The following is a 27,002-nucleotide window of genomic DNA, read 5'->3' as shown; positions in this document are numbered from 1 at the left end:
GCGGAGTGCACGGGAAGGGGTGTAGGGAAGGACGAGTGTGGAGAGATGCTGGGGAGCAGCAGAGTGAGTACATTTATGGGTTAGTAGAAGAAGTTTGAACAGGATGTGAAAACGGATAGGGAGCCAGTGAAGCGACTTGAGCAGAGGGGTAGTATGAGTAAAGCGACCCTGTCGGAAGGCGAGACGGGCAGCAGAGTTTTGAACCGATTGGAGAGGAGAGAGGTGACTAAGTGGGAGGCCAGCAAGAAGCAGATTGCAGTAGTCTAAACGAGAGGTGACAAGGGTGTGGATGAGGGTTTTGGTAGAGTGCTCAGAAAGAAAGGGGCGGATTTTACGGATGTTGTAAAGAAAGAAACGACAGGTCTTGGCGATCTGCTGGATATGAGCAGAGAAGGAGAGAGAAGAGTCAAAGATGACCCCAAGGTTTCGAGCTGAGGAGACAGGGAGAATGAGAGAGCCATCAATAGAAATAGAAAATGGGGGGAGCGGGGAGGTGGGTTTGAGGGGAAAAATGAGAAGCTCGGTTTTGGTCATGTTTAATTTCAGATGGCGTTGAGACATCCAGACAGCAATGTCAGACAAGCACGCTGAAACTTTGGTTTGGATGCAAGATGAGATATCAGGGGTAGAAAGGTAGATTTGGGAGTCATCAGCATAGAGATGGTAGGAAAAGCCATGGGATGAGATTAATGGAAGAAGATAGAAAAGAGGAGGGGGGACCAAGAACAGAACCCTGAGGTACACCGACAGGCAGAGGGATAGAAGTAGAAGAGGAGCCACCAGAGTGAACACTGAAGGTGCGGAGGGAGAGGTAGGAAGAGATCCAAGGAGCAGTTGGCTCGGGAGCATTTCAAGAAAAATGATCTTACATCCTCAGCTGTTAGTGGTTGAAAAGATTCCCAGTTTTGGTCAGTTTGAGTCCTTGGGTTGTAGGGTCTCCGGTGATTAATGTTGAGCTACAGGTTGGACTATTTTCCTCTGTGTACCTTTAGATCGGACCTAATTTGGAGGATCTTATTGGCGAAATGATCAGCTAGTTCTTGGGTGGTGGGACATGTTTTCTGTGAATGTTCATCCTTAATAGTAAGCTAGTGTTTTAACTTAGGAGAAAAGATTTTTGTTGTCAAGATCACCTTGACCTATTAGGGTGCTATTGAGTTGGCTACCTTCTTTTTGTAGCATCGGAAGGCAGACTTCCATTTGGATTTATCAGTAGTATCTTTGTTCTTTCTCCATTGCTTTTCTAGGTGTCAACATTCCTTTTTTAGAATGGATAGTTCCTCTGTAAACCATGGCAAATTTCTGGATGTCGAATTTTAGTGGTATATGGAGTAGTTTTGTATAGTATGACTTTCACCTTGGTGTCCCAGCGGGATTTGATCAAACGGTGCAAAGAAAAGCTACAAAAATGGTATGGAATTTGCATTGCAGTCCGTATGAGGAGAGACTTGCCGACCTGAACATGTATACTTTTTGAGGAAAGGAGAAACGGGTGACTTGATAGACGTTCAAATATTTGAAAGGTTATTAATCCGCAAACAAACCTTTTCTGTAGATGGGAAAGCGATTGAACTAGAGGACATGAATTGAGGTTGAAGGGGGGGGGGGGGGCAGACTCAGGAGAAATGTCAGGAAGTATTTTTTCACGGAAAGGGTGGTGGGTACATGGAATGCCCTCTGGGAGGTGGTGGAGATGAAAATGGTAATGGAATTCAAACATACATGGGATAAACACAAAGGAATCCTGTTTAGAAGGAATGGATCCAGAGATTGGGTGGCAGCACCAGTAATTGGGAAGCAAAGCCAGTGCTGGGCAGACTTCTACTGTCTGTGCCCTGATCGTGACTGAATAGATATGGATGGGCTAGAGCTTAAATTTTAAGGGGCTTCGGCACTAGCTTCAGTTTTAGTACACGAACAGTGCTGGGCAGACTTCTACGGTCTGTGCCCTGAGAATGGCAAGGACAAATCAAACTCTGGTATACATATAAAGTATCGCATACCATGTAAAATGAGTTTACCTTGATGGGCAGACTGGGTGGACCGTACAGGTCTTTATCTGCTGTCATTTACTATGTTACTATGAACCATGTGTACGAGATGCGGTAGTGAGGGAATCTGTTAGACCAGAAAATGGCCTTGTTGATTTGGCCTCTGGTGGTGATGAGTTTGGATGATTTGTGTCTGGTTAAGCTTGACATACAACTTCTATTTGAATGAGCTAATTAAGCTATTAGGATAGGAAGTCATGAAGTCTAACATATGGCCTTTTTCATGAGTTGCACCCCGGAGAATGTAGCTAGTTCACAGTCCTTCAAGATTGATTTGAAGTTGTGGACATTGGTGTCTGTATCATTTTCCAGCTGTAGGTTTAAGTCTCCCAGGAAAATAATCCTTGAATATTGTGACATAGCAGAGAAAATAATCTCTTCAAGTAGAGGTTCTGCCTTGGACCAAGCTCCCGGAGAATGATAAATGAGGAGTAAGATAATTTGATTGGTATCATGTATTCCAGTTCAGACAAAACCCCAGAACTAACTAAAGGCACATGGAAAAATCTCTTAAAAGATAAGAGCAAGTCCGCCTCCTTTTTTACTCTGTCTTGGAGAATGAAGAATACCATAACTGGGTGGGTAGATTTGGGGCAGTATCGGACTGTCAACTTCTGTGCGCCATGTTTCTGAGATAAACAGCCCAGATCTGAAGCATCTATTAGATCCCTGAGTATTTATTTATTTATTTGCTGCATTTGTACCCCACATTTTCCCACCTATTTATAGGCTCAATGTGGCTTACATCATATTGCAAAAGGTATAATTATGAACAGAGTAAGAGGTTTGTTCTAATTTAACATATTACTGTGTAAGAAAAAAGGTAGATAGGTTTGTAGAATGATTTACATAACACGTAAAAAAAATAATGACCAATAATGATAATATGACTAATATAATCAATTCAAAGGGATCAGTAAGTGGTTGGTTTAGATATAGAATGAATCAAGTCATTAAGGAGGATTCTTATTGTAAGTCTCTTCAAACAAGTGCGTTTTCTATAATTTCCTGAAGGCTGTCAAGTCATGAGTTGTTTTTATAACATTCGGTAGTTTATTCCATGCTTTTGTGCAGAGGTATGTGAAGGTAGATACGTGTAATGATTTGTATTTGAGTCCTCTGCATGAGAGCCTTGTTCCCCACAGACCTGGCTTTGATATAAATGGCAGGGACAGGAGTGAGTTGAGGCTTTGTTCCAAAGGGAAGAATTGTTTGAATAATTGCAAAAGATAGCAAGGTTTTTAGGCCGTCGAATGTTAGCCATTTGGTTCTGGTCTGTAAACACAGTAGTGTTCTGACAGTATGTATTGGCATTGTCTAGCAGATATCTGACATAATTAGGGTGTTTCTTAGTGCAGGGTTTTTTGATGGGCTATAGATTATGGGGATAGGTTTAGGCACTAAGTTATCTGGTAGGTTTCCGCCCGACATGCTCAAAAGGGCTAAGCAAATCCATGTGAGCCATGGTGATAGCTTTCTGAGCTAGTTTATGTCAGGTTTAGCGCACTTTATCAGTACTAAATGTGGACTGTTAAAGACCAGAACGGAGTCCTCCTTGAAGGTAGATGCCACCGATGGTGAGGAAAGGTCATATTGTCTCAGGTACTCATAAGGTGGGAAGGTGTGGGTGTGTCTGTGGCAGGCTTCAAAATTATGCTATTGTTATAATTAGGTAGGGTTCCTCATTTAAGCTGCCATTCTTCCATAGTCAGCCTTCAGCAGTCAGGGGAGTTTAGATCTGATGAGAAGCCACATTATAGCTCTCCTGTTGCTGTTGTTAATTTCCTTTGTTTGCTATTTGAAGTATGGCTATAAGTACAGAGCTGAGCAGGACAGGTATTTATAAAGACAATGGAGAGAACTGACCTTAAGCAGTCCTTGGGTTCCTCTATTAGGCTGCTGTTCTTCCATAGTCAAGCTGTGCAGCTTTGAATAGACAGTGTAGCTCTGGTGGTTACAAATCCAGATAATTCCGTTATTCAAGTTGCAGGATTGGAATTACTGCAGGCAATGGAGAGAGGAGAAGGTGGTGATCTGAGTAGTTAAATATTTGTAAGGGGCATCATTGACCTTAAGCACACCTTGGAATGTAGCCAGGGAAAGCACTAATACAGTGCTGTTTGAGTATTGCGATCAAAGGCTTCCAGCAATAGAAAAAAAAGTGGCTGTACTTAGCACTTCTATGTGAATTTCTTTGGAGACTGAGGCCCAGATGCATCAACCAAACGTAAAAAAAGCAAAAACGTAAAAGCTGTTACCGAATTTTAAAAAACGAACAATGCAGCAAAAAAAAAGTCGCACATGTTCGGTGCGGTATTGTAAAGTACACTGCATCAATCTGGTGGAATCCCCGTCGGTAATCGGCCCCTAAAGCATGCGCAGAGCAGCCCAGTGTTATGCTGGCTGCTCTGCGCATGCCACAAATGTCAAAAAACCAACAAAACACAAACACGTGGATCGGGAGGGGGCAAAGGCGCTCGTCAGCGTCCTGTATGGACAGCCTTTCCACCCTCCGCCCATGGTTGCCGCTGCTGCTCCCCGCTTCCTCCCCCAGCATTAAATAAAAACACAAAACAAAACTCAAAGCTTTAGGAGCCCTGGCCTCGCTCCCTTCCTGTCTCTAAACTCTTTCTCCATACAGCTCCGCCTCCCCGCGCCCCCACTGAGATCGTCGCCGTCGCTCCCCCCTCCACCGGCCCCCCCCCCCGCATTCTCAGATCACTGCAGTCTTCAGGACGTCTCTCTCCTTCTCTGACCTGGCCCCGCCCCCGTCTGACGTAAGAAACCTACGTCAGACGGGGGCGGGCCCAGGTCAGGGAAGACGAAGGAGAGAGACGTCGTGAAGACTGCAGCAATCTGATGGTCTTCTTGCCCGTGCAGCGCCTTCATACAGAGGTGAGAGGTGCTGCACGGGCCCGGTAATGCGGAGGGGGGGGCCCGGTGGAGGGGGGGGGGGGGCGACGGCAACAATCTCAGGGGGGGTGGGGCACGGGGGCCGGAGGGAGGCAGAGCTGTGTGGAGAAAGAGTTTAGAGACAGGAAGGGAGGGGGGCAAGGGCTCCTAAAGCTTTGAGTTTTGTGTTTTTATTTAATGCTGGGGGAGGAAGCGGGGAGCAGCAGCGGCGACCATGGGCGGGGGAGGCAAGGCCAACCATAAAGGATGCTCCTGACGAGCGCCTTTGCCCCCTCCCGAACCTTTTTTTTTTCTTTTTCACTTTTATAGTGATGCAGGGGGAGTGGGGAGCAGCAGCGACCTTGGGCATCAATAAAAGATGCCCCTGATGCGCGTTTTCGCCCCCTCGCTTTTTTTTTTTTTTTTTTTACATTAAAGTTTTTAGTCGGATAGCCCTAACGACAGGTTCAGACCTGTCGTTAGCTTTCCGGCAGTTTTCCTGCGTTAGGGTAGTCGGAAAACTTTGATGCATCTCGTTTCAATGGGGTTGCTACACAATTTGCTCATCTGCATTCCGTTTTCGTTTTCTGCTACCATGGTTGAAAAATGGCCTTTAATACATGCCACGGTTCAAAAATTCTTCGTTAAAGGGTTGTTAAAGAGTCATTAAAGTTTAGTGCATCTGGGCCTTAATGCAGAGGAGGTTGATGGTTGACTTTAGTTTTAAGGAATCTAACATTCAGAATTTTAGAAATAGTTATATAGTTAAAATAAAACTTTAACTCCGGATTATAGGTATGTGCTTTATAGTTCCTGGTTCTGATATCCTTGGATGGTCCAATTGATGCAGGTTGATGTAGGCTTTTTCTTGTCCAGGAGGAGGGTTAGATCACAGGGCCCAAGGAGAGTTATTTGTAATATGAAAGGAAGATAAAAGTTTCCTTTCTGAAGCCAAAATAAATGAAAGAAGTTCAAAGTAAAATTGAAGACTGGTGTCTCAATACAGACTGAGCAGAAGTCAGTAAACGTTTGGGTTGTAAATAAGTAAAAAGTGTATTATTTAATCTAAGTTGCAGAGCTTGATACGAACCCAACCACCCAAAGAGTCTGTGTAAGCCATGAATAAACCTAAAAGTAAGAGATGATTGATAATTGCAGCATGGGATAGTGGACTATGGGCAAGCTGAATCACAGCTAGCACAGAGGAAAAATGTCAGGCAAATTCAGGTTCTGTAGCACTGAACTGGAAATAGTCATACATCTTATCACTGGAGTGACATGCTGATGTTAAAAGGCTTGCACATAAAGGGACATCAGGGTAGCATGTCTCATCCAGTAGAATCATGGCTCTGACTTTTATTATAGTGAATGAAGTCTTGATCTTGGGGCACTTCCCATTCTTAACAATAAAAAGCTTGATGCAAGGAAACTGGATATTGTGATAAAGGAGAAAAATGGCTTTACTAAAAAGTGTCTATATACCAAGAAACCTATTTTGTACTACATGTGGAGACAGATTATGATCTTCAAGTATCGATACATGCAGTCAGAGACCTGAAAAATGTTGCAAAAAGATAGAAATTGTTCAAATTGTATTGGATGCTACTGGCCTTATTTAAAAGGTTTACCAAGCAGCACAGCTTGATATATGACTTGCACCTACAATGTAGATCCCATATAACATTGCTTGATGTAAACACAGAATTGTTTATAACACTGTCAAGGTTTGGATTTTTTAAAAATTACATATTGCACTGTAGACCCCATATAGTGTGTTCTAATACCTTGGGCCCCAAAATATTGGGTCTACACTGTAATACACCTTGGTGCTCATTTTCATAAGTACATAAGTATTGCCATACTGGGAAAGACCAAAGGTCCATCAAGCCCAGCATCCTGTTTCCAACAGTGGCCAATCCAGGTCACAAATACCTGACAAGATCCCCAAAATTTACAAAACATTTTATACTGCTTATCCCAGAAACAGTGGATTTTCCCCAAGTCCATTTAATAATGGTCTATGGACTTTTCATTTAGGAAGACATCCAAAACTTTTTTTAAACTCCGCTAAGCTAACTGCCTTTACCACATTCTCTGGCAATGAATTCCAGGGTATAATTACACATTGAGTGAAGAAAAATTTTCTCCAATTCATTTTAAATTTACTACATTGTAGCTTCATTGCGTGCCCCCTAGTACTAGTATTTTTGGAAAGCGTAAACAGATGCTTCACATCTACCCGTTCAACTCACTCAATATTTTATAGACCTCTATCATATCTCCCCTCAGCTGCCTTTTCTTCAAGCTAAAGAGCCCTAGCTGCTTTAGCCTTTCCTCATAGGAAAGTCGTCCCATCCCTTTATCATTTTCATTGCCCTTCTCTGCACCTTTTCTAATTCCACTATACCTTTTTTTGAGATGCGGCGACCAGAATTGAACACAATGTTCGAGGTGCGGTCGCACCATGGAGCGATACAAAGGCATTATAACATCCTCATTTTTGTTTTCCATTCCTTTCTTAATAATACCTAACATTCTATTTGCTTTCTTAGCTGCAGCAGCACACTGAAGAGAAGGTTTCAACGTATCATCAACGATGACTCCTAGATCCCTTTCTTGGTCTGTGACTCCTAACGTGGAACCTTGCATGACGTACAGTGGTGGAAATAAGTATTTGATCCCTTGCTGATTTTGTAAGTTTGCCCACTGACAAAGACATGAGCAGCCCATAATTGAAGGGTAGGTTATTGGTAACAGTGAGAGATAGCACATCACAAATTAAATCCGGAAAATCACATTGTGGAAAGTATATGAATTTATTTGCATTCTGCAGAGGGAAATAAGTATTTGATCCCCCACCAACCAGTAAGAGATCTGGCCCCTACAGACCAGGTAGATGCTCCAAATCAACTCGTTACCTGCATGACAGACAGCTGTCGGCAATGGTCACCTGTATGAAAGACACCTGTCCACAGACTCAGTGAATCAGTCAGACTCTAACCTCTACAAAATGGCCAAGAGCAAGGAGCTGTCTAAGGATGTCAGGGACAAGATCATACACCTGCACAAGGCTGGAATGGGCTACAAAACCATCAGTAAGACGCTGGGCGAGAAGGAGACAACTGTTGGTGCCATAGTAAGAAAATGGAAGAAGTACAAAATGACTGTCAATCGACAAAGATCTGGGGCTCCACGCAAAATCTCACCTCGTGGGGTATCCTTGATCATGAGGAAGGTTAGAAATCAGCCTACAACTACAAGGGGGGAACTTGTCAATGATCTCAAGGCAGCTGGGACCACTGTCACCACGAAAACCATTGGTAACACATTACGACATAACGGATTGCAATCCTGCAGTGCCCGCAAGGTCCCCCTGCTCCGGAAGGCACATGTGACGGCCCGTCTGAAGTTTGCCAGTGAACACCTGGATGATGCCGAGAGTGATTGGGAGAAGGTGCTGTGGTCAGATGAGACAAAAATTGAGCTCTTTGGCATGAACTCAACTCGCCGTGTTTGGAGGAAGAGAAATGCTGCCTATGACCCAAAGAACACCGTCCCCACTGTCAAGCATGGAGGTGGAAATGTTATGTTTTGGGGGTGTTTCTCTGCTAAGGGCACAGGACTACTTCACCGCATCAATGGGAGAATGGATGGGGCCATGTACCGTACAATTCTGAGTGACAACCTCCTTCCCTCCGCCAGGGCCTTAAAAATGGGTCGTGGCTGGGTCTTCCAGCACGACAATGACCCAAAACATACAGCCAAGGCAACAAAGGAGTGGCTCAGGAAGAAGCACATTAGGGTCATGGAGTGGCCTAGCCAGTCACCAGACCTTAATCCCATTGAAAACTTATGGAGGGAGCTGAAGCTGCGAGTTGCCAAGCGACAGCCCAGAACTCTTAATGATTTAGAGATGATCTGCAAAGAGGAGTGGACCAAAATTCCTCCTGACATGTGTGCAAACCTCATCATCAACTACAGAAGACGTCTGACCGCTGTGCTTGCCAACAAGGGTTTTGCCACCAAGTATTAGGTCTTGTTTGCCAGAGGGATTAAATACTTATTTCCCTCTGCAGAATGCAAATAAATTCATATACTTTCCACAATGTGATTTTCCGGATTTAATTTGTGATGTGCTATCTCTCACTGTTACCAATAACCTACCCTTCAATTATGGGCTGCTCATGTCTTTGTCAGTGGGCAAACTTACAAAATCAGCAAGGGATCAAATACTTATTTCCACCACTGTAGCTATAATTCTGGTTCCTCTTCCCCACATGCATCACTTTGCACTTGCTCACATTAAACGTCATCTGCCATTTAGACGCCCAGTCTCGTAAGGTCCTCTTGTAATTTTTCACAATCCTCCCGCGATTTAACGACTTTGAATAACTTTGTGTCATCAGCAAATTTAATTACCTCACTAGTTATTCCCACCTCTAGGTCATTTATAAATATGTTAAAAAGCAGCGGTCCCAGCACAGACCCCCTGGGGAATCCCACTAACTACCCTTCTCCATTGAGAATACTGACCATTTAATCCTACTCTCTGTTTTCTATCTTTTAACCAGTTTTTAATCCACAATAGAACACTACCTCCTATCCCATGACTCTCCAATTTCCTCTGGAGTCTTTCATGAGGTACTTTGTTAAACGCCTTCTGAAAATCCATATACACAATATCAACTGCTCACCTTTATCCACGTTTGTTCACCCCTTCAAAGAAATGTAGTAGATTGGTGAGGCAAGATTTCCCTTCACTAAAACCATGTTGACTTTGTCTCATTAATCCATGCTTTTGAATATGCTCTGTAATTTTGTTCTTAATAATAGTCTCTACCATTTTGCCCGGCACCAATGTCAGACTCACTGGTCTATAATTTCCCGGATCTCCTCTGGAACCTTTTTAAAAAATCAGCATTACATTGGCCACCCTCCAATCTTCCGGTACCACGCTTGATTTTAAGGCTAAATTACATATTACTAACAATAGCTGCACAAGCTCATTTTTCAGTTCTGTCAGTACTCTGGGATGACTACCATCCGGTCCAGGAGATTTGCTACTCTTCAGTTTGTAGAACTGCCCCATTACATCCTCGAGGTTTACAGAGAATTCATTAAATTTCTCCGACTTGTCAGCTTCGAATACCATATCCAGCACTGGTATCCCACCCAAATCTTCTTCAGTGAAGACCGAAGCAAAGAATTCATTTAATGTCTCCACTACGGCTTTGTCTTCCCTGATCGCCCCATTTACTCCTCAGTCATCTAGCGGTCCAAACAGGGGCGTAGCCAGGCTACAGATTTTGGGTGGGCCTAGGCAAGAAGTGGGTGGGCACCAAGTGCTCTCCCCCCCCCCCCCCAACAAAAATATCTCAGCTTGCGGGGAAATGCTTCATTCCACCATGGAAGCCTGCAGTATGCATGCGCTGAAAACTGAGCATGTGCAGGTGCTGGTATCGTGGAGAGTAGTGTGTTCGTTACCATTAGGGGGATGTCTTCAGCTGGCTGAGCTTGGGATCCCCACCAGCTACCACTAAACGTGTGGTACTATTGGGTGGGCCTGAGCCCTAAGTGGGTGGGCCCAGGCCCACCTGTGACTATGCCACTGGGTCCAACCGATTCTTTTGTTGGCTTCCTGCTTTTAATATACCTAAAAAAAATTTTTTACTATGTGTTTTTGCCTCCAACGCAATCTTTTTTTCGAAGTCCCTCTTAGCCTTCCTTACCAATTTTCAAAGCACATACATAGACTTACAAAGTTATATAGTAACCTGTGTAATTTGTAAGCCTGTGTGCTTTGAAAATTAACCAAGAGTTGAGATAAGTAATAGCAGTAAATATGAGTGATTGAGATCATCTCCTGGTATAGCCTGGAGTAGGAATGAAATACATTCCTGTTATGAGATAGGTAAAACTAACCTATTTGGAGACATTACCCTGAAGGAAGAAGAGAATATTTGCGCTGTATAAAGATATCATGTTTGATTTTCTGCTTAATATGTTTATACCTTGGCTAAAGCTGTCATGTCATTCTTTAAAAATGAAGAATGCTCTTCTGTTCCTAATAAGGCTTCTTTTAGCAGTTTTCAGTCCATTTTTGACCCAACAGTTTTCTCCAGATTGCTTGAACTTTAAGCTCAGTTGGAAGCAAGGCTGGCTTTTGATACCATAAGCCTTCATTCATAAATATCTGGGTCTTCTACATGAAAGTAAAGAGTGTTGCTATTGAGCCACTTGGTTGGGACCATAGCATAACCATTCTTTATACTAAATTCTTTCTTTTGAATATTTTAAATTCTTTGAGCTGGTTTTCTATGTCTGATCAGTTTTTTTTTTTTTTTTTTGCTTTCTCAGCATCTGCACAAAGCCTGTAGGTAAAACATTGTGCTATAAAATAAACTTTTTGCTGTTTTCTGTTTCAGGGCTGAGTTTATTTATGAAGAGATGAAACAGAGATATGGAACACAGGGCTGCTATCTACTTAAAATAAATTCTCGAACTTCTAACAGGGGAACAGGCGAACAGATACCAGATCCCTGGAGTCAATATCTCCAAAAAAATAATATTCAAAACCAGGTATAACATGTTGTAATTATTTGTTAATCATGGCCCTCATTTGCTACATGCATAAACCGACAGCAGCATTTATTTTGCATAAATATCCTAGTCCCCATTTTACAAAGCTGGGATATTCATGTGTTAAACCCATGCCCATGCAAATGGCAAGGGGGTGTTGGGGTTATGTCTTGGCTGAGACAAGGGCATGGCATTTTCATAGATGTTTGTTCCCCATTTCAGTAAGGAACTAAACATCTATGTCCTAAAAGATCTATATTTGGAGTTAAACATGCTGTCAAGCATGGTTAGGATTTGGGAAACGGATTGGGCGGGTAGACCCCTTATCCCCCAGTGGATTTTGTCATCTCAAATGCCAAACTGGCAGAAGAAACCGGTCACTGTGAAAGTGTCGGGATAATAACAGACTATGTGCTGTATTTGAACCTATCAGTTTTTTTAAATACAATTATTTTTCTAAAATGGATCTTTATATACCAGGTGTGTACAGCATAAATGTCCATTTCTTGTGTATTTTGGAACGGGTTCTACATCGGCAGATTCTATTCTAAAATACTGGTGAAACTTGAGATGCATTGACCTGCATGTCTCAATTCCTACTTACACAGTAATTTCATAAGCTTTTTAGCTAACATAAGTCTGTGATCTTTGTATGTGCTTAAATACACTTTGGTTTGGTGTCGCATACAGGTTTCATGCATTGTGTTGCTATTGCTTACTACTCAAAAGTATAAAAACAGGTGAGAGGACATAGATACTGAAAACATTCTTTTATGTAGATTATGGCAGTATTTAAGCGTTAACCAAATATAAAAAATATAAAGTATGAAAAATTATTGTTGAAAAACAACTAACTAAAATTAAAAGCAAATAGCAAAATAAAGTTAGTTGATTACTTACTAATATATAAAGAGTGATAAGTGCTCAGATATAATGTCACTTGCAAACTGCCATTGTATAGATTACATATACATTCCTCACCGCACTTATCACATTAATAATACAACTAATGGACCCAAAATTTGTTCAGTGTGTGTCACGAAATGCCTAACCACCCACCTGGGGGTTACTCTACGGCCACATAGAGGGTCTATACCCAAAACAGCTGAGGTCAGCCTACACCTGCCACTTGTGCTCTATACTAGCACCCTCCTCCCACCAACCGGGTCACAACTTTATCTGGGCGAGTCTCCCTCTATGAAATTATCCCCAGTGATTTCTAGGTTACTGGAGCCACACTCCTAGTCGTCCCACAGTTCCCAGAAAGCACTCACAGACCCAACACACAAGCCACCAAGATTCTTTTCAGACCAGACAGGCAGAACGAACAAATGTGTTTATTCTCAGAACGTGGAACAGTGGACAAAAAAAATGTGCATTTAGCAAACAGTAACAAATAACTGAGAAATGGATCAATTAGAAAACTAACTAAACATTTGCATGCTTTCTATGTATTTATTTATTGCATTTGTATCCCACATTTTCCCACCTCTATGCAGGCTCAATGTGGCTTACAATACATCATGAGTGGTGTACATATATTAGAAAATAGACATTTAGTGTTTTAGAAGGATCTTGTTCAACATGCTAATGAAAAAACATACTAGTAGTATAACAAGAAGGAAATTTGGGAACATGGTAATGAGAAAATGTGATAGTAGTAAGACATGCAGATATTGTAAGAGATTGGGGATATATATATATATATATATATATATATATATATATATATATATATATATATATGTATATGTATATGTATAGCTGTTCAGCAGTTGTCAAATATAACTATTTTTTTACAGGGCTTCAGCAAAGAGCTCTCTCTCTTCTCCCAGGCTGAAACTGAGCTCAAAACCAGTGAAGTCCAAATGAGATGAGCTCCTGGGCCAATCAGAGCCCAGTCAACAAGATTTCAAATATATACTGCTTCTTGCTTCCTGTTTGTGTTAAAGAAAAAGAACGTTCAGTTTTCTATAACGGCTTTACAGCAAAGAAACACAACCTGCCGGTCAAATAGGAGAAATGCATTTCAGAACATAATGCAGGAAAATATCCAATACATTTTACAGGCTTAAAATACAGTCAAGAGTCACCTCAGTGGGTTTTTTTTTAAAAAGGAAAATTGGAGTCTGTGTGTCAGGTACCTCAGCGTTTGAAGAAATCATTCCTGGCACGTTTCCAGCCACCATTCCTGCTGCCAAGGAAGTTTTGTGAAGGTCATAGTAGTAATGGCAGCCTTCCTTCACAAGCATGGATTTCAGGTTCATCCATGCCTCAACTATTGGTTGATTTGTGACTCTTCTTATGAAGAGAATCTGCAAGTTTCATCCAAGATAGCTACTGTTCTTCATCAGTCGTTAGGATTGGTATTCAGTTTCACCAAGAGTCAATTTCCAACATGAATCTTGGAGTATCTGGGAGTGATATTTGATAAGGAAGACATTTCTTCCTGTTGCTTCTTAACAAACAATTCACACCCAAATCAGGATCTACTTCCCCTTCCATGTTCCAGGGTCTGGGAATATGTTCAGGTTCTGGGCACAATGACCTCTATCTTGGACGTTCTTCCATAGGACAGATTCCACAGCAGACCGCTTCAGCGGTCCTTTCTCAGCAGTTCGTCTCCATTTCTCTTGGCCCCTCCAATTCAGCCTAGTTTTCTTCTGGCAATTCAGAAGTGTTTTCTCTCTTTCTCTACCTCTCTACAGGCGGCTGTCTGCAGCTGCTATGGTCATAAGGGTGTTCCTTAGCTGTGCAACAGATTTCGGATTCCTTCCAGGAGTCCAGCAGTCAGCCTCATACTGAATTGGTGGATTCCTTGTATTACTTGATTCAGGTGTTTGCCAAGCAGGTGTCTTTGGTCACAGAACGTCATTTGCTTTGGTTGTGCCACTGGGCAACAGATGCAGCTTCAAACAGTGGTTGGTGAGGACTTAGAGAAGTTGGTGAAAGATCTGGGTGACTCAAGGACTCAGCGTCTTCCAGTGGACAAGTCTAAACATTCTCTCTAGTCGGGTCAGGCTCACCCTCGTTTTACAGATACCAGGTGATATCATCCGGAGCAGCCTAGTTTTAATCGGAGATCCAGGTATCGGCTCAGGCAGGGTTTCGGAACTCCAGGCTTTGTCCTGTCAAGATCCTCTGAATTTGTCCTAAAGGGGTGACTGTGTGCACATTCCATCTTTTCTTCCTAAGGTGGTTTTTGCCTTTCATCTCAATCAACCTTTGTTTTTTCTCACTTGTTTGACATTTGCCATGTACTCATTCACTATCTTGACGTGACCAATTAGTCAGATCGTTTTTTTTGTGCTTTGCTTGGGACCTCAAAAAGGCAGAAGCCCGTCTGTTCTCATCGGAGGAAATATGTAGGGTGGTGGCATGATCTTCCTTGCATACCTTCTCCAGATGCTACCGTTTGGATATCTACGCTTAGTTGGATGCATCTTTTGGAGTATCTGTGTTATCTGCGGCAGCATCAGTTTCCCACCCTACTGAAAGTCTGCTTTGTTACATCCCACAAGTCTCTGGACTCATCTGCTGCTGATAATTTTCTTTCCTTTAGTTGCAGTAGATGAATCCAGAGATTTGTGGGTTGTGACCATCTACCAGCAAGTGGAGATAGAATCACCTTTCAACCCTTCAATCTCTGCCCTATCCATGGGAAAAATTGGGGGTGGGGGGAGCCTTACTACTCCCCTAGGTTTTGAAATGGTGTACCCCTCTCCCCTCCCGAGACTCCTTGGAGGCAGCAAGTTCCAAAAGCAGTTCCTTATCTCCCATCAAAATCCCCTGCAGTCTTCAGGTAAAACAAATACACTGTTAGTAAGCCTAGAAGTAATTTCGTTTTTTGGGGGACCCAGGAGACAGAGAGAGAGAAAACAAATCTTTCAGCGGAAACAAGAGCACCTTAAAAACTCTGGGGAAAGCGTGTGAGAAGGAGAGGAGGGAGGCAGAGCTGCTGCTCCCTCCTGTCACTCGCAGCCAGAATCTCCCCTCTTCCTGGCCCTGGTCCCTCCCTTCCTGCCTCAACTTCAGTTCTCAGGCTTCATCAAGTTCCTCCTTTCTCTCTCTCACTTCTGTGTACCGTGGACCGCCACAACAGGCAGGCACATATAAATTAATTTGTACTACGTCACCTGCATGCCTCTGCTGATCTGACAATTCCACTGGTGGACTAAACGTAATGGGGGCCCCTTGAAGCTTTGGGGCCCATGGCAGTTGCCCTGTTTGCCCCCCCCCCCCCTCCAAATGCTGGCCCTGATTGTCACATGCGATGCAGCAAAGAGTTACAAAGTAGGGGGCCCTGAACAGAGAACAAGGAGTGTCTACTATGGTCATGTGTAATTTCTCAGTATGATGGCACATTAAGTTGGATTCCTGGGTCCTCAGCATAGTAAAAACTGGCTACTTGCTCAAGTACCTCACACAACCTCCAGAATGGTCCCTGAAGTGGGCTCCTCATACTTATGTCCACATGTGAAAAAAGAAAGTAAAAAATCGGTCTTCTCTTCTCCAATGCAATTAAGTCAGTCCTCCCACAGGAAATAAACCAGTGCGTCTACTCCATAGATACATCCTGATTCTCAGAAAGACGAGAGGCCTGCATCCCATACTGGACCTCAAAGACCTCAACTTCTTCCTTTGGAAAGAGAAATTAATTTCTATACCGCCATCCCTTAGGAAGAGAGACTTGATGAGTATACTGGTTCTCAAAGATGTTTACACAAACATCCCTATTCATCTTTCTAGTAGAAAATATCAAATGAAAGATGGCCGACAGGTAAGGAGCTCCCGGAACGAGCTCCTGAGGTCCCTAACAAACAGACCACCTGGGCCGTCCCCAACTGGACCGGAACGGACCGGGAAGGAGCCAGACCAGAGCTGAATCCTGTGGAGTCGGCCGATCTAATCAAGACCCAGGATTCAGAGGGCTAGCGGCGAGTTCGGACGAAATGCCCAGGCCTCGCGGCCCACCCACCCGCTGACGACCGAGACCTGTAGTGGGCAGACTCATCGGGCCATCCAGGTGTCAGCAAACACCCCTGACCGAACCGGAAAGGTTCGGACAAGACGAGACCGAGACCATCAATCCAAACTACCAGACTTACCGACTCAGGGAATCTGACCCGGAAACGCCAAGATCCGACATCCTGGACCGCGGCTGTCTTAACGGCCCCGGACGCTGGAAAGAACTGCGGCCAAGTGTAAAAACTACAGTGCTTGACCCATCGGGGCCCAAGAGTGAACAGGGGTGCAGTAATTGATCAGGACCTGCAGCGGTTCTGCCTGACGTGTGCTGTGAGGCCAGGATAGAGCGACCTCCTGACTCGGGCACGCCGCGGGACGCCAGGCCACGAGGAATCCGGGCGAACGAGAAAGAAAAGAACTAGAGAGGCACCAACCATCGAGGCGAGAGCCGCAACCACCCCTGGACCGTCCACCGACCAGCTGGCGCGAAATATCAGGAAGACTGGACAAGGAAGCCAGCGACGGGATGATATTTGGGACGACTAAGGGTTGCATCCTCGGACCTCCGACGGCGGTCCTTCAGCGACGGCGTGGATGGCATCTGGAGCCATTACTGCCCAAACCCGATCCCGCGGCAAGTAGAAATAAAAACAACAAATAGGAAATAAACTGGTTATTTGCCACTGCGGCTACTACCACCACCATTACCCCTCCTGGATCCGAGCTCTTGCTTGAATCTACCCAAGGTTATTTTCCACTGCTGCTATTGCCTTTACTTTTACAGTCCTGAACTCCTGTTAATACCTAATTTAAATAAGCTGATTGCTCTATCCAGAAGTTATGCTTCTGCATGCTGATAGACTCTTTTCAAATGTTATAATTACTCTAAATGCTTCATCTAAATGCTTCAATCGCTAATATGATTCATAGCATGTCTGAAGGACTCTCTTTAAATGACTGCTCTATCCAGAAGTTATGCTTCTGCATGCTGAAAGACTCCTTTCAAATGTTATAATTACTCTAAATGCTTCAATCGCTAATAGGCTTCATAGCGTGTCTGAAGGAGTCTCTTTAAATGACTAAATGCATTGTATACTTTAGATGCTTGCTGCATGCTGAAAGACTCTCTTCTAATGTTCTAAATGCTTCATCTAATTGCTTTAATTGTTTATAGGCTTATAGCGCGCTTGAAAAACTCCCTGTAAATGCTACAGATATCACCAATACTGACCAACACCTCCACAAACACAACTGATAACACCAACACTACCCACACTCCCACGAACACCGTCCACATAAACCCAACATGAACACTAATAATTTACTGATAATAATCTATCTCATTCCCATAATCCACTACGCATGGACCACCCCCAACATCTACAGTAATCCAACCACAACACACCAACTATATATACAACCTATTAATAACTCACCAAACCAAAAAAACAATAACCAACCAAAAGGCAACGTCTCCACATACGAACACCACCAACAGAAAGAGAAGAAAACCAACAACAAACCCAACCACCGAGGAAACAGACAATTAACAAAAATAAACACATCTAACCTCCCCACAGAACCATACCGCTCAATCCGAATAGGATACATCAACGCAAGATCAGCAGTAAGCAATTCCGTAGACATACTAGACTGGACTACCACAGAGAAACTAGACCTTCTATTCATCACGGAAACATGGTTTCACGGCCTCACAGACCCCGCCATCAAAGAGACATGCCCACCAGAATACAAAATCACCCACTGGACAAGAAATGGAAAAAGAGGTGGCGGAATAGCCATAATTTACAAATCCGAGTTCACCATCACAACTACTGGTGAATCCACCTCACCACAACTCGAAATCGCCTCAACAAGAATCAATCATCCGAACCTACAAGGACACCTCAATACAATATTATTCTACAGACCACCAGGAAAATGGAAAGACTCCCAAGCGCAACTCATGGACTTCATCTTGAACACATGTGTCTCGGCCTCCAATATCCTCATTATAGGAGACATCAACCTACATCTTGAAGACGACACCTCAAAAAACACACTAGAATGCAAAGAATTCCTGAAACTCTGGGACTTACAAGCCCCAAATACCCAACCAACACACGAAAAAGGACACACACTAGACATCATTACACACAAATTCGACCCAGACTCAACTATCCTACTTACAGACACAAGATGGACACCCACACCATGGACAGACCACTATAAAGCACATGTCTCCCTCCTCTGGCGAAAAACACACAGAAAAGCAGTCAACAAAAACGAACGAACAACATACACCACGAGAGGAAAAATAGACCCTACAACATTCTGGCAACAGGTCTACCAAAATGAATGGCCAGCAAAAACAGACACCGTACAATTCCTCCAAGAATGGGATAACATATGTAAGACAATATTAGACACAATTGCCCCAATCCAAACCAGAGAATCGCACAGGAAAAAAATCAAACCCATGGTTCACCGAAGAGCTGAAAGTACTCAAAACGCAAGTCAGAAAGCTAGAACGCGCTTGGAACAAAAAGAAAGATGAACACACACTGAATGCATGGAAATCACTTCGGAGGAAATACAAATACACCATAAAACAGACTAAAAGACTACACTATAAAACTATGATTGGAACAAACTACAAAGACACGCACAAACTCTTCCACCTTGTAAATAAGCTGCTAGACACTACACCTGTTACAAACAATAGTAAAGAAATACCAGGGGTCGACGACCTCGCGAAATACTTCAAGGAGAAAATCATACAACTACGACTTAGAATACCTACCAGCCCTACTGAATACACCACATTCCTGAACTGTCTAGACCCAGAAGACGGAATACACCCAGCAGACAGGATCTGGACCGAATTCGAAGTACTGTCAGAAGACCTTATCTTTAAAACGCTTAAAAGATTCGCCAAATCCCAATGCAAACTATACACCTGCCCAAGCAACCTCATGAAATCAGCTCCTCAACAATTCATAGTAGACTTAACGAACCACCTGAATTTCATGCTACAAAACGGACTTTTCCCAAAGGAAAAAGGAAAAATCTTACTCACCCCAATACCCAAAGACACAAACAAAAACGCTAGTGAAATAACTAACAACAGACCAGTTGCATCTATACCACTAATAACCAAAATAACAGAAGGAGTGGTAACCCAACAACTCACAAGTTATCTTGACAAGTTCTCAATACTGCATGACGCCCAATCAGGATTCCGTTCGAATCACAGCACAGAAACAGTATTAACTACCCTACTGACCAAATTTAAGCAACGGATCGTAACCGGCTCCAATATACTCCTCCTACTATTTGACATGTCAAGTGCCTTTGACATGGTTGACCACGGAATCCTATTACACATTCTTGAATATTTCGGCATCGGAGGCAATGTCCTAAATTGGTTCAAGGGGTTCTTAACCTCACGCTCATACCAAGTCACATCAAATTCAACCACATCTGCCGCATGGACACCTGAGTGCGGAGTAGCACAGGGATCTCCCCTCTCACCAACAATTTTCAACCTACTGATGACCCCACTGGCAAAACTTCTATCAAACCATAACCTTAACCCTTACATATATGCCGATGATGTAACGGTATATATTCCTTTTAAACAAGACATCAATGAAATCTCCAACGAAATCAACCAAAGTCTACACATCATGAACACCTGGGCAGATGCATTCCGACTGAAATTGAACGCAGAAAAAACTCAATGCCTCATACTAACCTCCCAATACAACACAACCAAATTTACCGCTATCAACACACCTAAACTGATCTTGCCAATATCAGAAAATTTAAAAATCCTTGGAGTCACAATCGACCGCCACCTTACACTTGAGACTCACGCGAACAACACAACAAAAAAGATGTTCTTCTCCATGTGGAAACTGAAAAGAATAAAACCATTCTTTCCAAGATCCGTCTTCCGCAACCTAGTACAATCACTCGTACTCAGCCATCTGGACTAATGCAACTCATTATACGCAGGCTGCAAAGAACAAATAATGAGAAAACTTCAAACAGCCCAGAATACAGCAGCCAGATTCATCTTCGGAAAACCAAAATACGAAAGCGCAGCACCCTTACGTGAGAAACTACACTGGCTCCCACTCAAGGAACGTATCACCTTTAAATTATGCACGTTGGTTCACAAAATCATTCACGGTGAAGCCCCTGCATACATGTCCGACTTAATAGACCTGCCACCCAGAAACGCCAAAAAATCATCCAGAACTTTCCTCAACCTTCACTTCCCTAAGTGCAAAGGCATAAAGTATAAAGTACTACATGCATCAACCTTCTCCTACACGAGCACGCAACTCTGGAACGCACTACCACGCAACCTGAAAATGATCTATGAATTAACCGACTTCCGCAAACGATTGAAGACCTATCTCTTTGAAAAAACATACTGCAAGGATCAAAACACATAAATCCCATAAACACCATAATAATGCCTCAAGACATTACCTCACGTACTCCATTTCCCCGTACTCTCTCCCATTCAATAATCCACCCACAGATAAAAACTATTATAGCCCATCGCTCTCTTGCTATTATTCGATCACCCTAGTAATCCCCCAACGTCATATCCTATAGTTTCTACGCCCCAAAGATGATTGACCTGACTCTGTCTTCTTTAACTATTCACAATGTAACCCATAATCGTAATGTAACAAACTGTATTTCCATCATTTACAATGTATTGTAAGCCACACTGAGCCCGCAAATAGGTGGGAAAATGTGGGATACAAATGCAATTAAATAAATAAATAAATAAATCCCTGGTTGCTCCTTCATACGAACCATTATAAATACAAGGCCCTCCCATATTCACAAGTAAGAATGTACATGTTCTCCCTAAGTTGAAGACTTCCTGGCAGCTTTCTTGGAAAGCCTAGCTTGAAGCCCTTAGGGATGAAATAGTTCACCTCTTCCAGAGTTTAGACCTTTTAAGTAACTTCCAGTAATACACCTTGCATCCTTCAAGATAATATTTTGTTCATTGGATCCGTTTTGGACACAATACAAGCTAAAGCTTTCCTGCTGATGGATAGATTGCATTCCCTGATGCTTCATGCCCACAGCATTCAAAATTTCAAGAGCGTCATTGCAAGGACCTGATTACAGCTATTAATGTAGTTTCTCTTAATTGACTGAAAATGAGAAGACCTTAATGGAATCTCAACCACTTTCCACAATTCTTTATCCCTCACTTTATCTCTAAACCAATGTGTAATGCAGTACCCAGCCTGACCACAGGAATATCAGTCTGTCCTAACAATTGCTTCCAGCACAAGTTGGGGAGCATAATTCCCTCTAAGGACCAAGTTGATGTGAGCAAAAACTTTTTGTTCTTTTGCGAAGAAAAATTCTCAATGATATTTATCCTATGTTCATTATGCAATATGGTAATTTCATTGCAGAACGCATTTTGAAAAGGTATTTGTTGAAGTGGCATGTTTATTTCAACTATTCGAGCATCTCAAGAGTGCAAAATAAAAATATTCCCATTTTCAGATGTTATATACCATTTCAATAAACAATCTGGGATACTTATATCCATAGGCTTAGTTTGACTGTTCCATTTGGGGGCAAAGTGTGGGCTGTGACACATTAGCATATTCATTTGCATTTATACATCTCATATATATGAATTACATATGAATTATGGTTATCTCAAAAAATAGACCAGCTAGGAACCCAGTTTATTGGACAGTGAATATTTTTTGTTTCCTTTGGAATGAACCAGTACCAAGGGAAGTTGGTTTCATAGTGCCCCCACTCCCATCCTCATGAATTATCAAGGGCAGTACACACTGTCACTCTCCACTTCCCCTCACTACTGCTGCCTTCTCTCTCTCCCTCTCTCCAAAGCCCTGCTCTTTCTCTTTTCCTTCCTCCAGACTAGTATTGGCAGTATTCTAGTAATAAAAGCAGGTATTTTAACACTTGTGTAGTAGTCAGTTCTAGCTCCATGATTCAGCATCTTCCTGTTGTCCATGTGAACAGTAGTGTTCAGCAGCACTTTAACAAAAATCCTGTGGTTGCCAGCAACAGCAACCATAAACTGATTTGCTTAATAGGTTACCAAATGGCTACCAAGTTCAGATCTGCCAGCCTTGAGTGTATTGTTAGGTTACCAAACATGTTTGGAATAAGCATCATATATATTAGCTCTACCTAATGGTCAGAGCAGCACAGTGCTAACCAGGGAAGCCATTGCTATTCTTGATTTTGGACAAGCCACTTAACAGTCCATTGCCCCAGGTACACACTTAGACTGCAAGCCCTCCAGGAAAAGGAAATATCTACTGTACCTTAATGTAACTTGCCTTGAGCTACTACTGAGAAAGGCGTAATCGAAATTCAAATCCAAAATCCAGTATTGGGCATATTTTAAAGTAATACAAAATCCTACAGATGTCACTTAGGACCTATAGAGCAATTCTGCCATACCATAATAGTATATTTCTAGGAGTCTCACAAGAAAGGCCTACCTAAGAAAAGACTGCACTGTAAACATTGTGGTGGGCTCTAGAACATCAATACACTTATTGGAAAACTAAACAAGCCAGATTAGTACATATTGATCCTGGAGACATTCAGTATTAGCAGAATACCTGGGCTCTTCCACACATGTAGAACGCAGATAGATTTTCACCAGATATAGAATAAGTAACTGCAAACTAAAAACAGAAATATATAGACAAAAATTAAACTGAACTCCTAAGATACCAGCCTTTACTGTTTCTGTGGTGTTGCATTGTGCACAGTGTGTCCCCTTATATTGGACAAAATATAAAGATAGGTTTTGAAATGTACACCTGCTGACGTATTCCATACTACATTACAAATTAAGATGTCCTTTTACTAAGGTTTTTAATGGATTTAGTTACACTAAATGCTAAGAAGCCCATTTTATTTTCATGAGCTTCTTAGCATTTAGCACATGCTAATCGTTAGTACTCACTAAATCCATTAGCACACCCTAGTAAAAGGACCCCTAGATATGGTATACTGTCCTAACTAGAAGAAGGTTTATTTATTATTCCCTGCTTGGACGTTTGAGGTGCTGGGCTCATTTTGAGTTTATAATCAGTTGAAAGTGTGCATTTACATCGGCTTTTGGCTGGCATGAATCCTCATGCCCAAAGGGGCCCTTTTACAAAGCAGTGGTAAGCCCAATGCAGGCTTACTGCTCGCTAAAAGGGAAGTACTGCTGGGTTAGCCCAGCAGCAATCGGGTAGTGCCATGCTCTGCCCGGTTGCCACCAGAATAGCGCAGGAGCCCTTGCCGCCACCTCAGTGGGTGGCAGTGAGTTCTCCCACCCAAAATGGGTGCACAGCAAGTGCTTCACTTTCCGCATGTTCATTTCTTTTAAAAAAACAAAGCAAAAACTATGACTTTTACCCGTTGCAGTAAAAGGGGGCCTTGGTGCGCATCAAAAACAAGTACCGACACCAGCGTAGGTCCCCTTTTCCGCAGCTTTGTAAAGGGACTCCAAGGTTAGGTGCGGAAAGCATGCCAAGCTGCTATTCTGTAAGGGGTGCTCTGTGCAGATTGCTAGTTGCATTGTACTGTCTTAGTGTGGATCATAATGAGCCTAACTTTGGGCCCCATTTACTGAATCTACCCTAATCTGATGTTCTTCTCGCTGTGGAAACTAAAAAGAATAAAAACATTTTTCTCTCGAGGTGTCTTCCGCAGCCTCATACAGTCCGTCGTACTATGCCACCTGGATTACTGTAACGGAGTGTATGCTGGATATAAACAGCAACTTCTTAAGAAACTGCAAACAGCCCAAAATACAGCGGCCAGATTGGTTTGTGGAAAGACCAAGTTTGAGTCTGCCACACCCCTTCGAAAGAAACTACATTGGCTACCTGTCAAAGATCGTATCAGCTTTAAAATCTGCTCTCTAGTTCACCAAATCCTTTATGGTGAAGTACCTGGCTATATGATAGATCTCATCACCCTACCGCTTCGGAATACGTTCTGACTCTCCCGTTCATATCTTACCCTTCACTATCCAAACTGCAACGGAATCAAGTACAAGTCCACGTATGCTACCTTCTTCTCTTTCATTAGCACTCAGTTTTGGAATTCTTTACTGAAGACCATCAAAACCATCACAGATCATCTAACTTTCCGGAAGTCAATGAAGACCATGTTATTCAGAAGTGCCTACCCTGCGGACTCTTCCAGTGTCTCCACTGCTGGAAGCACACCGATCTAGAGACATTTGGACATATCCCCCTTCCCTCAAAGCTTCCCTTCTCCTTCCATCCATTCCTATTCTTCCCCATTATCTCTTGTAGGTTTGCTGTATTAGCTTCATTTTACTGCATTGGCACCTGCCTCTGTGGTGCATTGTAAGCCACATTGAGCCTGACACTGTTGGGAAACTGTGGGGTACAAATGAGATAATTAATTAAACATATAAATGACGAGTGACCGTACTCATTCGCAAATGTGCAGTAGAGACTTCCCTCTCTGTCCCGCCCCCCACGTCAATACGTGACGACGGGGGCGGGACAGAGAGGGAAACTGCACGAAAGGGAGGGAGGGAACCGCCGATGTCGCTACCGCTCCCCCCCCCCGAGGTCGCCGCTACCGCTCCCCCCACCTGGAGTCGCCGCTGCCGCCCCCCCCCCCCCCCCCCACCTGGCCCGAGCACTCTCTTCGGTATTGAACTTACATCGCCGACACGCAGCAGGCAGATCAGCTGAGCTCCCGTCGGCCTTCCTTCTTTGCCTATGTCCTGCCCTCACCGACTTTACGTCACACGAAGGCGGGACACAGGCAGAGAAGGAAGGCCGACGGGAGCTCTACTGATCTGCGTAGTGCGTTTTGGCGACGTAAGTTCAATAGTGAAGAGAGGGCCCAGGCCGGGTGAAGGGGCGGCGGCGGCGACTCCGGGGTGGGGGGGGGGGGGGGTCCTGCAGAGGGGAGGGGGCCTTGGAAAAACCCCATACTAGCCTGTTTTAACAAAGTGGCCTTATCAGGTGAAGGATGGATTGACACAAGGGCGCTGCCACATTATTATGTCTTCCAAGCATCACTGATTCACTATCTGATTTAAACATTACCATTTTCTTTATATTTCGGATTATCCAATCGATAGTTTTTTCAAAAATCCTCTGTTCAGATTTCAAGGCTTTGTGATAACATCCATGTAGGTGTTATGACTGACTTGACATTTTAGATAATCCAATTTCCATTGGCTTTTTCTGCTCTCCTTTTCCCGCACCTGGCTGGAGTAGTGGAGCAATGCGAATGGTCACCTCTGTGTGCTGCTGCAAAATGACATGCCCTGCATGCATGTACATTAAAGGGAATAATGGTGGTTGAGCTTACCTAGACAAACCTCACTCAGGGGAATGAGGTCACGATCCAAAATACTACTTCACATCGACAGCTTGGAGCCCTCTGTTCATCTTTTTTTTGAGACATATCGGTGTTAATTCAAATGGACAGTCAAATTGCCATATTTTTTGTTGATTAACTTATCTGGATCTTGCTACTGGACATACTTCCCATTAACATTTAAACAAGATGATCGCTCTCTGTTCTGAATGGAGGAAAGACTTCAGATACTCTGCATTCACTTAGTTATATTTTCGTGAATGAAAGACTGCCTTGTATCTCATGCGAAAGTATTTAATTTCTCTATAATGAGATACAATGCAGGCTCCTCATAAGTCAGAAAATCTCCAGTTGCTAAAAAGCTTAATGCTGTTAGCTATATATGCAGTTTCGCAATTTTACTGATAGAAAATTATTTTTCACTTATCTGGGCTGTGATATTGTCAATGGGGTGTGCTCGACAGAGAGCCTCTGTTTCTCGAGTGCTGCTTCAGGAGCTGTACCCTCAAATATCGATTGTTGCCCTGTAAAAATATGTATCATGTCAGAGAGGGGACCAATGGAAATACAAAATTATGGGTTCTGAGGTAAAGGAAGAAGACAGAAAAGGGGAGACCTACCTTTGTGAGTCTAGCTAGTCTTTGCTGCAAGACTCCTGGCAGTCAAAATGGCGCCTGTTTTTAAATAGACACCATCTTCCTCATCCAATCGGACGGGGCTTTATATTTAAAGGGACCCGCTGGGTTACAGCTGATGTTTTCTTAAAAGGGATCAGTCTATTTTTTTACAGAAATACTTTCCACTCAATGCGGTTATTTAATCTTATGGGTGCTAAAGTGTTGAGCTTATGGATCCACCTTTGTTCTGTTTGGATTAACATGCAATCCCGGTTGCCTCCCCTTAAATCATCCATTCTGCAGCCCCCCATTACCTCTCATCTCTCTCTACATTCCTCCCCGTGACCTCTGCTCGCCGGACAAATCTCTCTTGTCATACCCCTTCTCCTCCACTGATAACTCCAGGCTTCGTTCCTTTTCTCTTGCGGCACCTTATGCCTGGAATAAACTTCCTGAGCCTGTACGTCTAGCTCCATCTCTACCTGTTTTCAAA

The 27,002-nt window shown here is 43.1% G+C and overlaps 1 protein-coding gene across 2 annotated transcripts in view; it reads left to right on the top strand.

Moving 5' to 3' along the window:
* TRAPPC8 (trafficking protein particle complex 8) overlaps nt 1-27,002 on the top strand; it is a 378,205-nt gene that overhangs the window by 96,232 nt on the left and 254,971 nt on the right. For both annotated transcript variants that reach the window (XM_030213866.1, XM_030213855.1), the window contains one exon: nt 11,369-11,522. In XM_030213866.1, the coding sequence (XP_030069726.1) occupies nt 11,369-11,522 (154 nt within the window). The remainder of the gene's footprint in view (nt 1-11,368; nt 11,523-27,002) is intronic.

The sequence above is a fragment of the Microcaecilia unicolor genome, chromosome 1 (genome assembly GCF_901765095.1).
Source record: "Microcaecilia unicolor chromosome 1, aMicUni1.1, whole genome shotgun sequence".
NCBI classification, from domain to species: domain Eukaryota; kingdom Metazoa; phylum Chordata; class Amphibia; order Gymnophiona; family Siphonopidae; genus Microcaecilia; species Microcaecilia unicolor.
The sequence above is the reverse complement of the archived record's forward strand: the minus strand, read 5'-3'. Positions and strand labels throughout refer to the sequence as shown.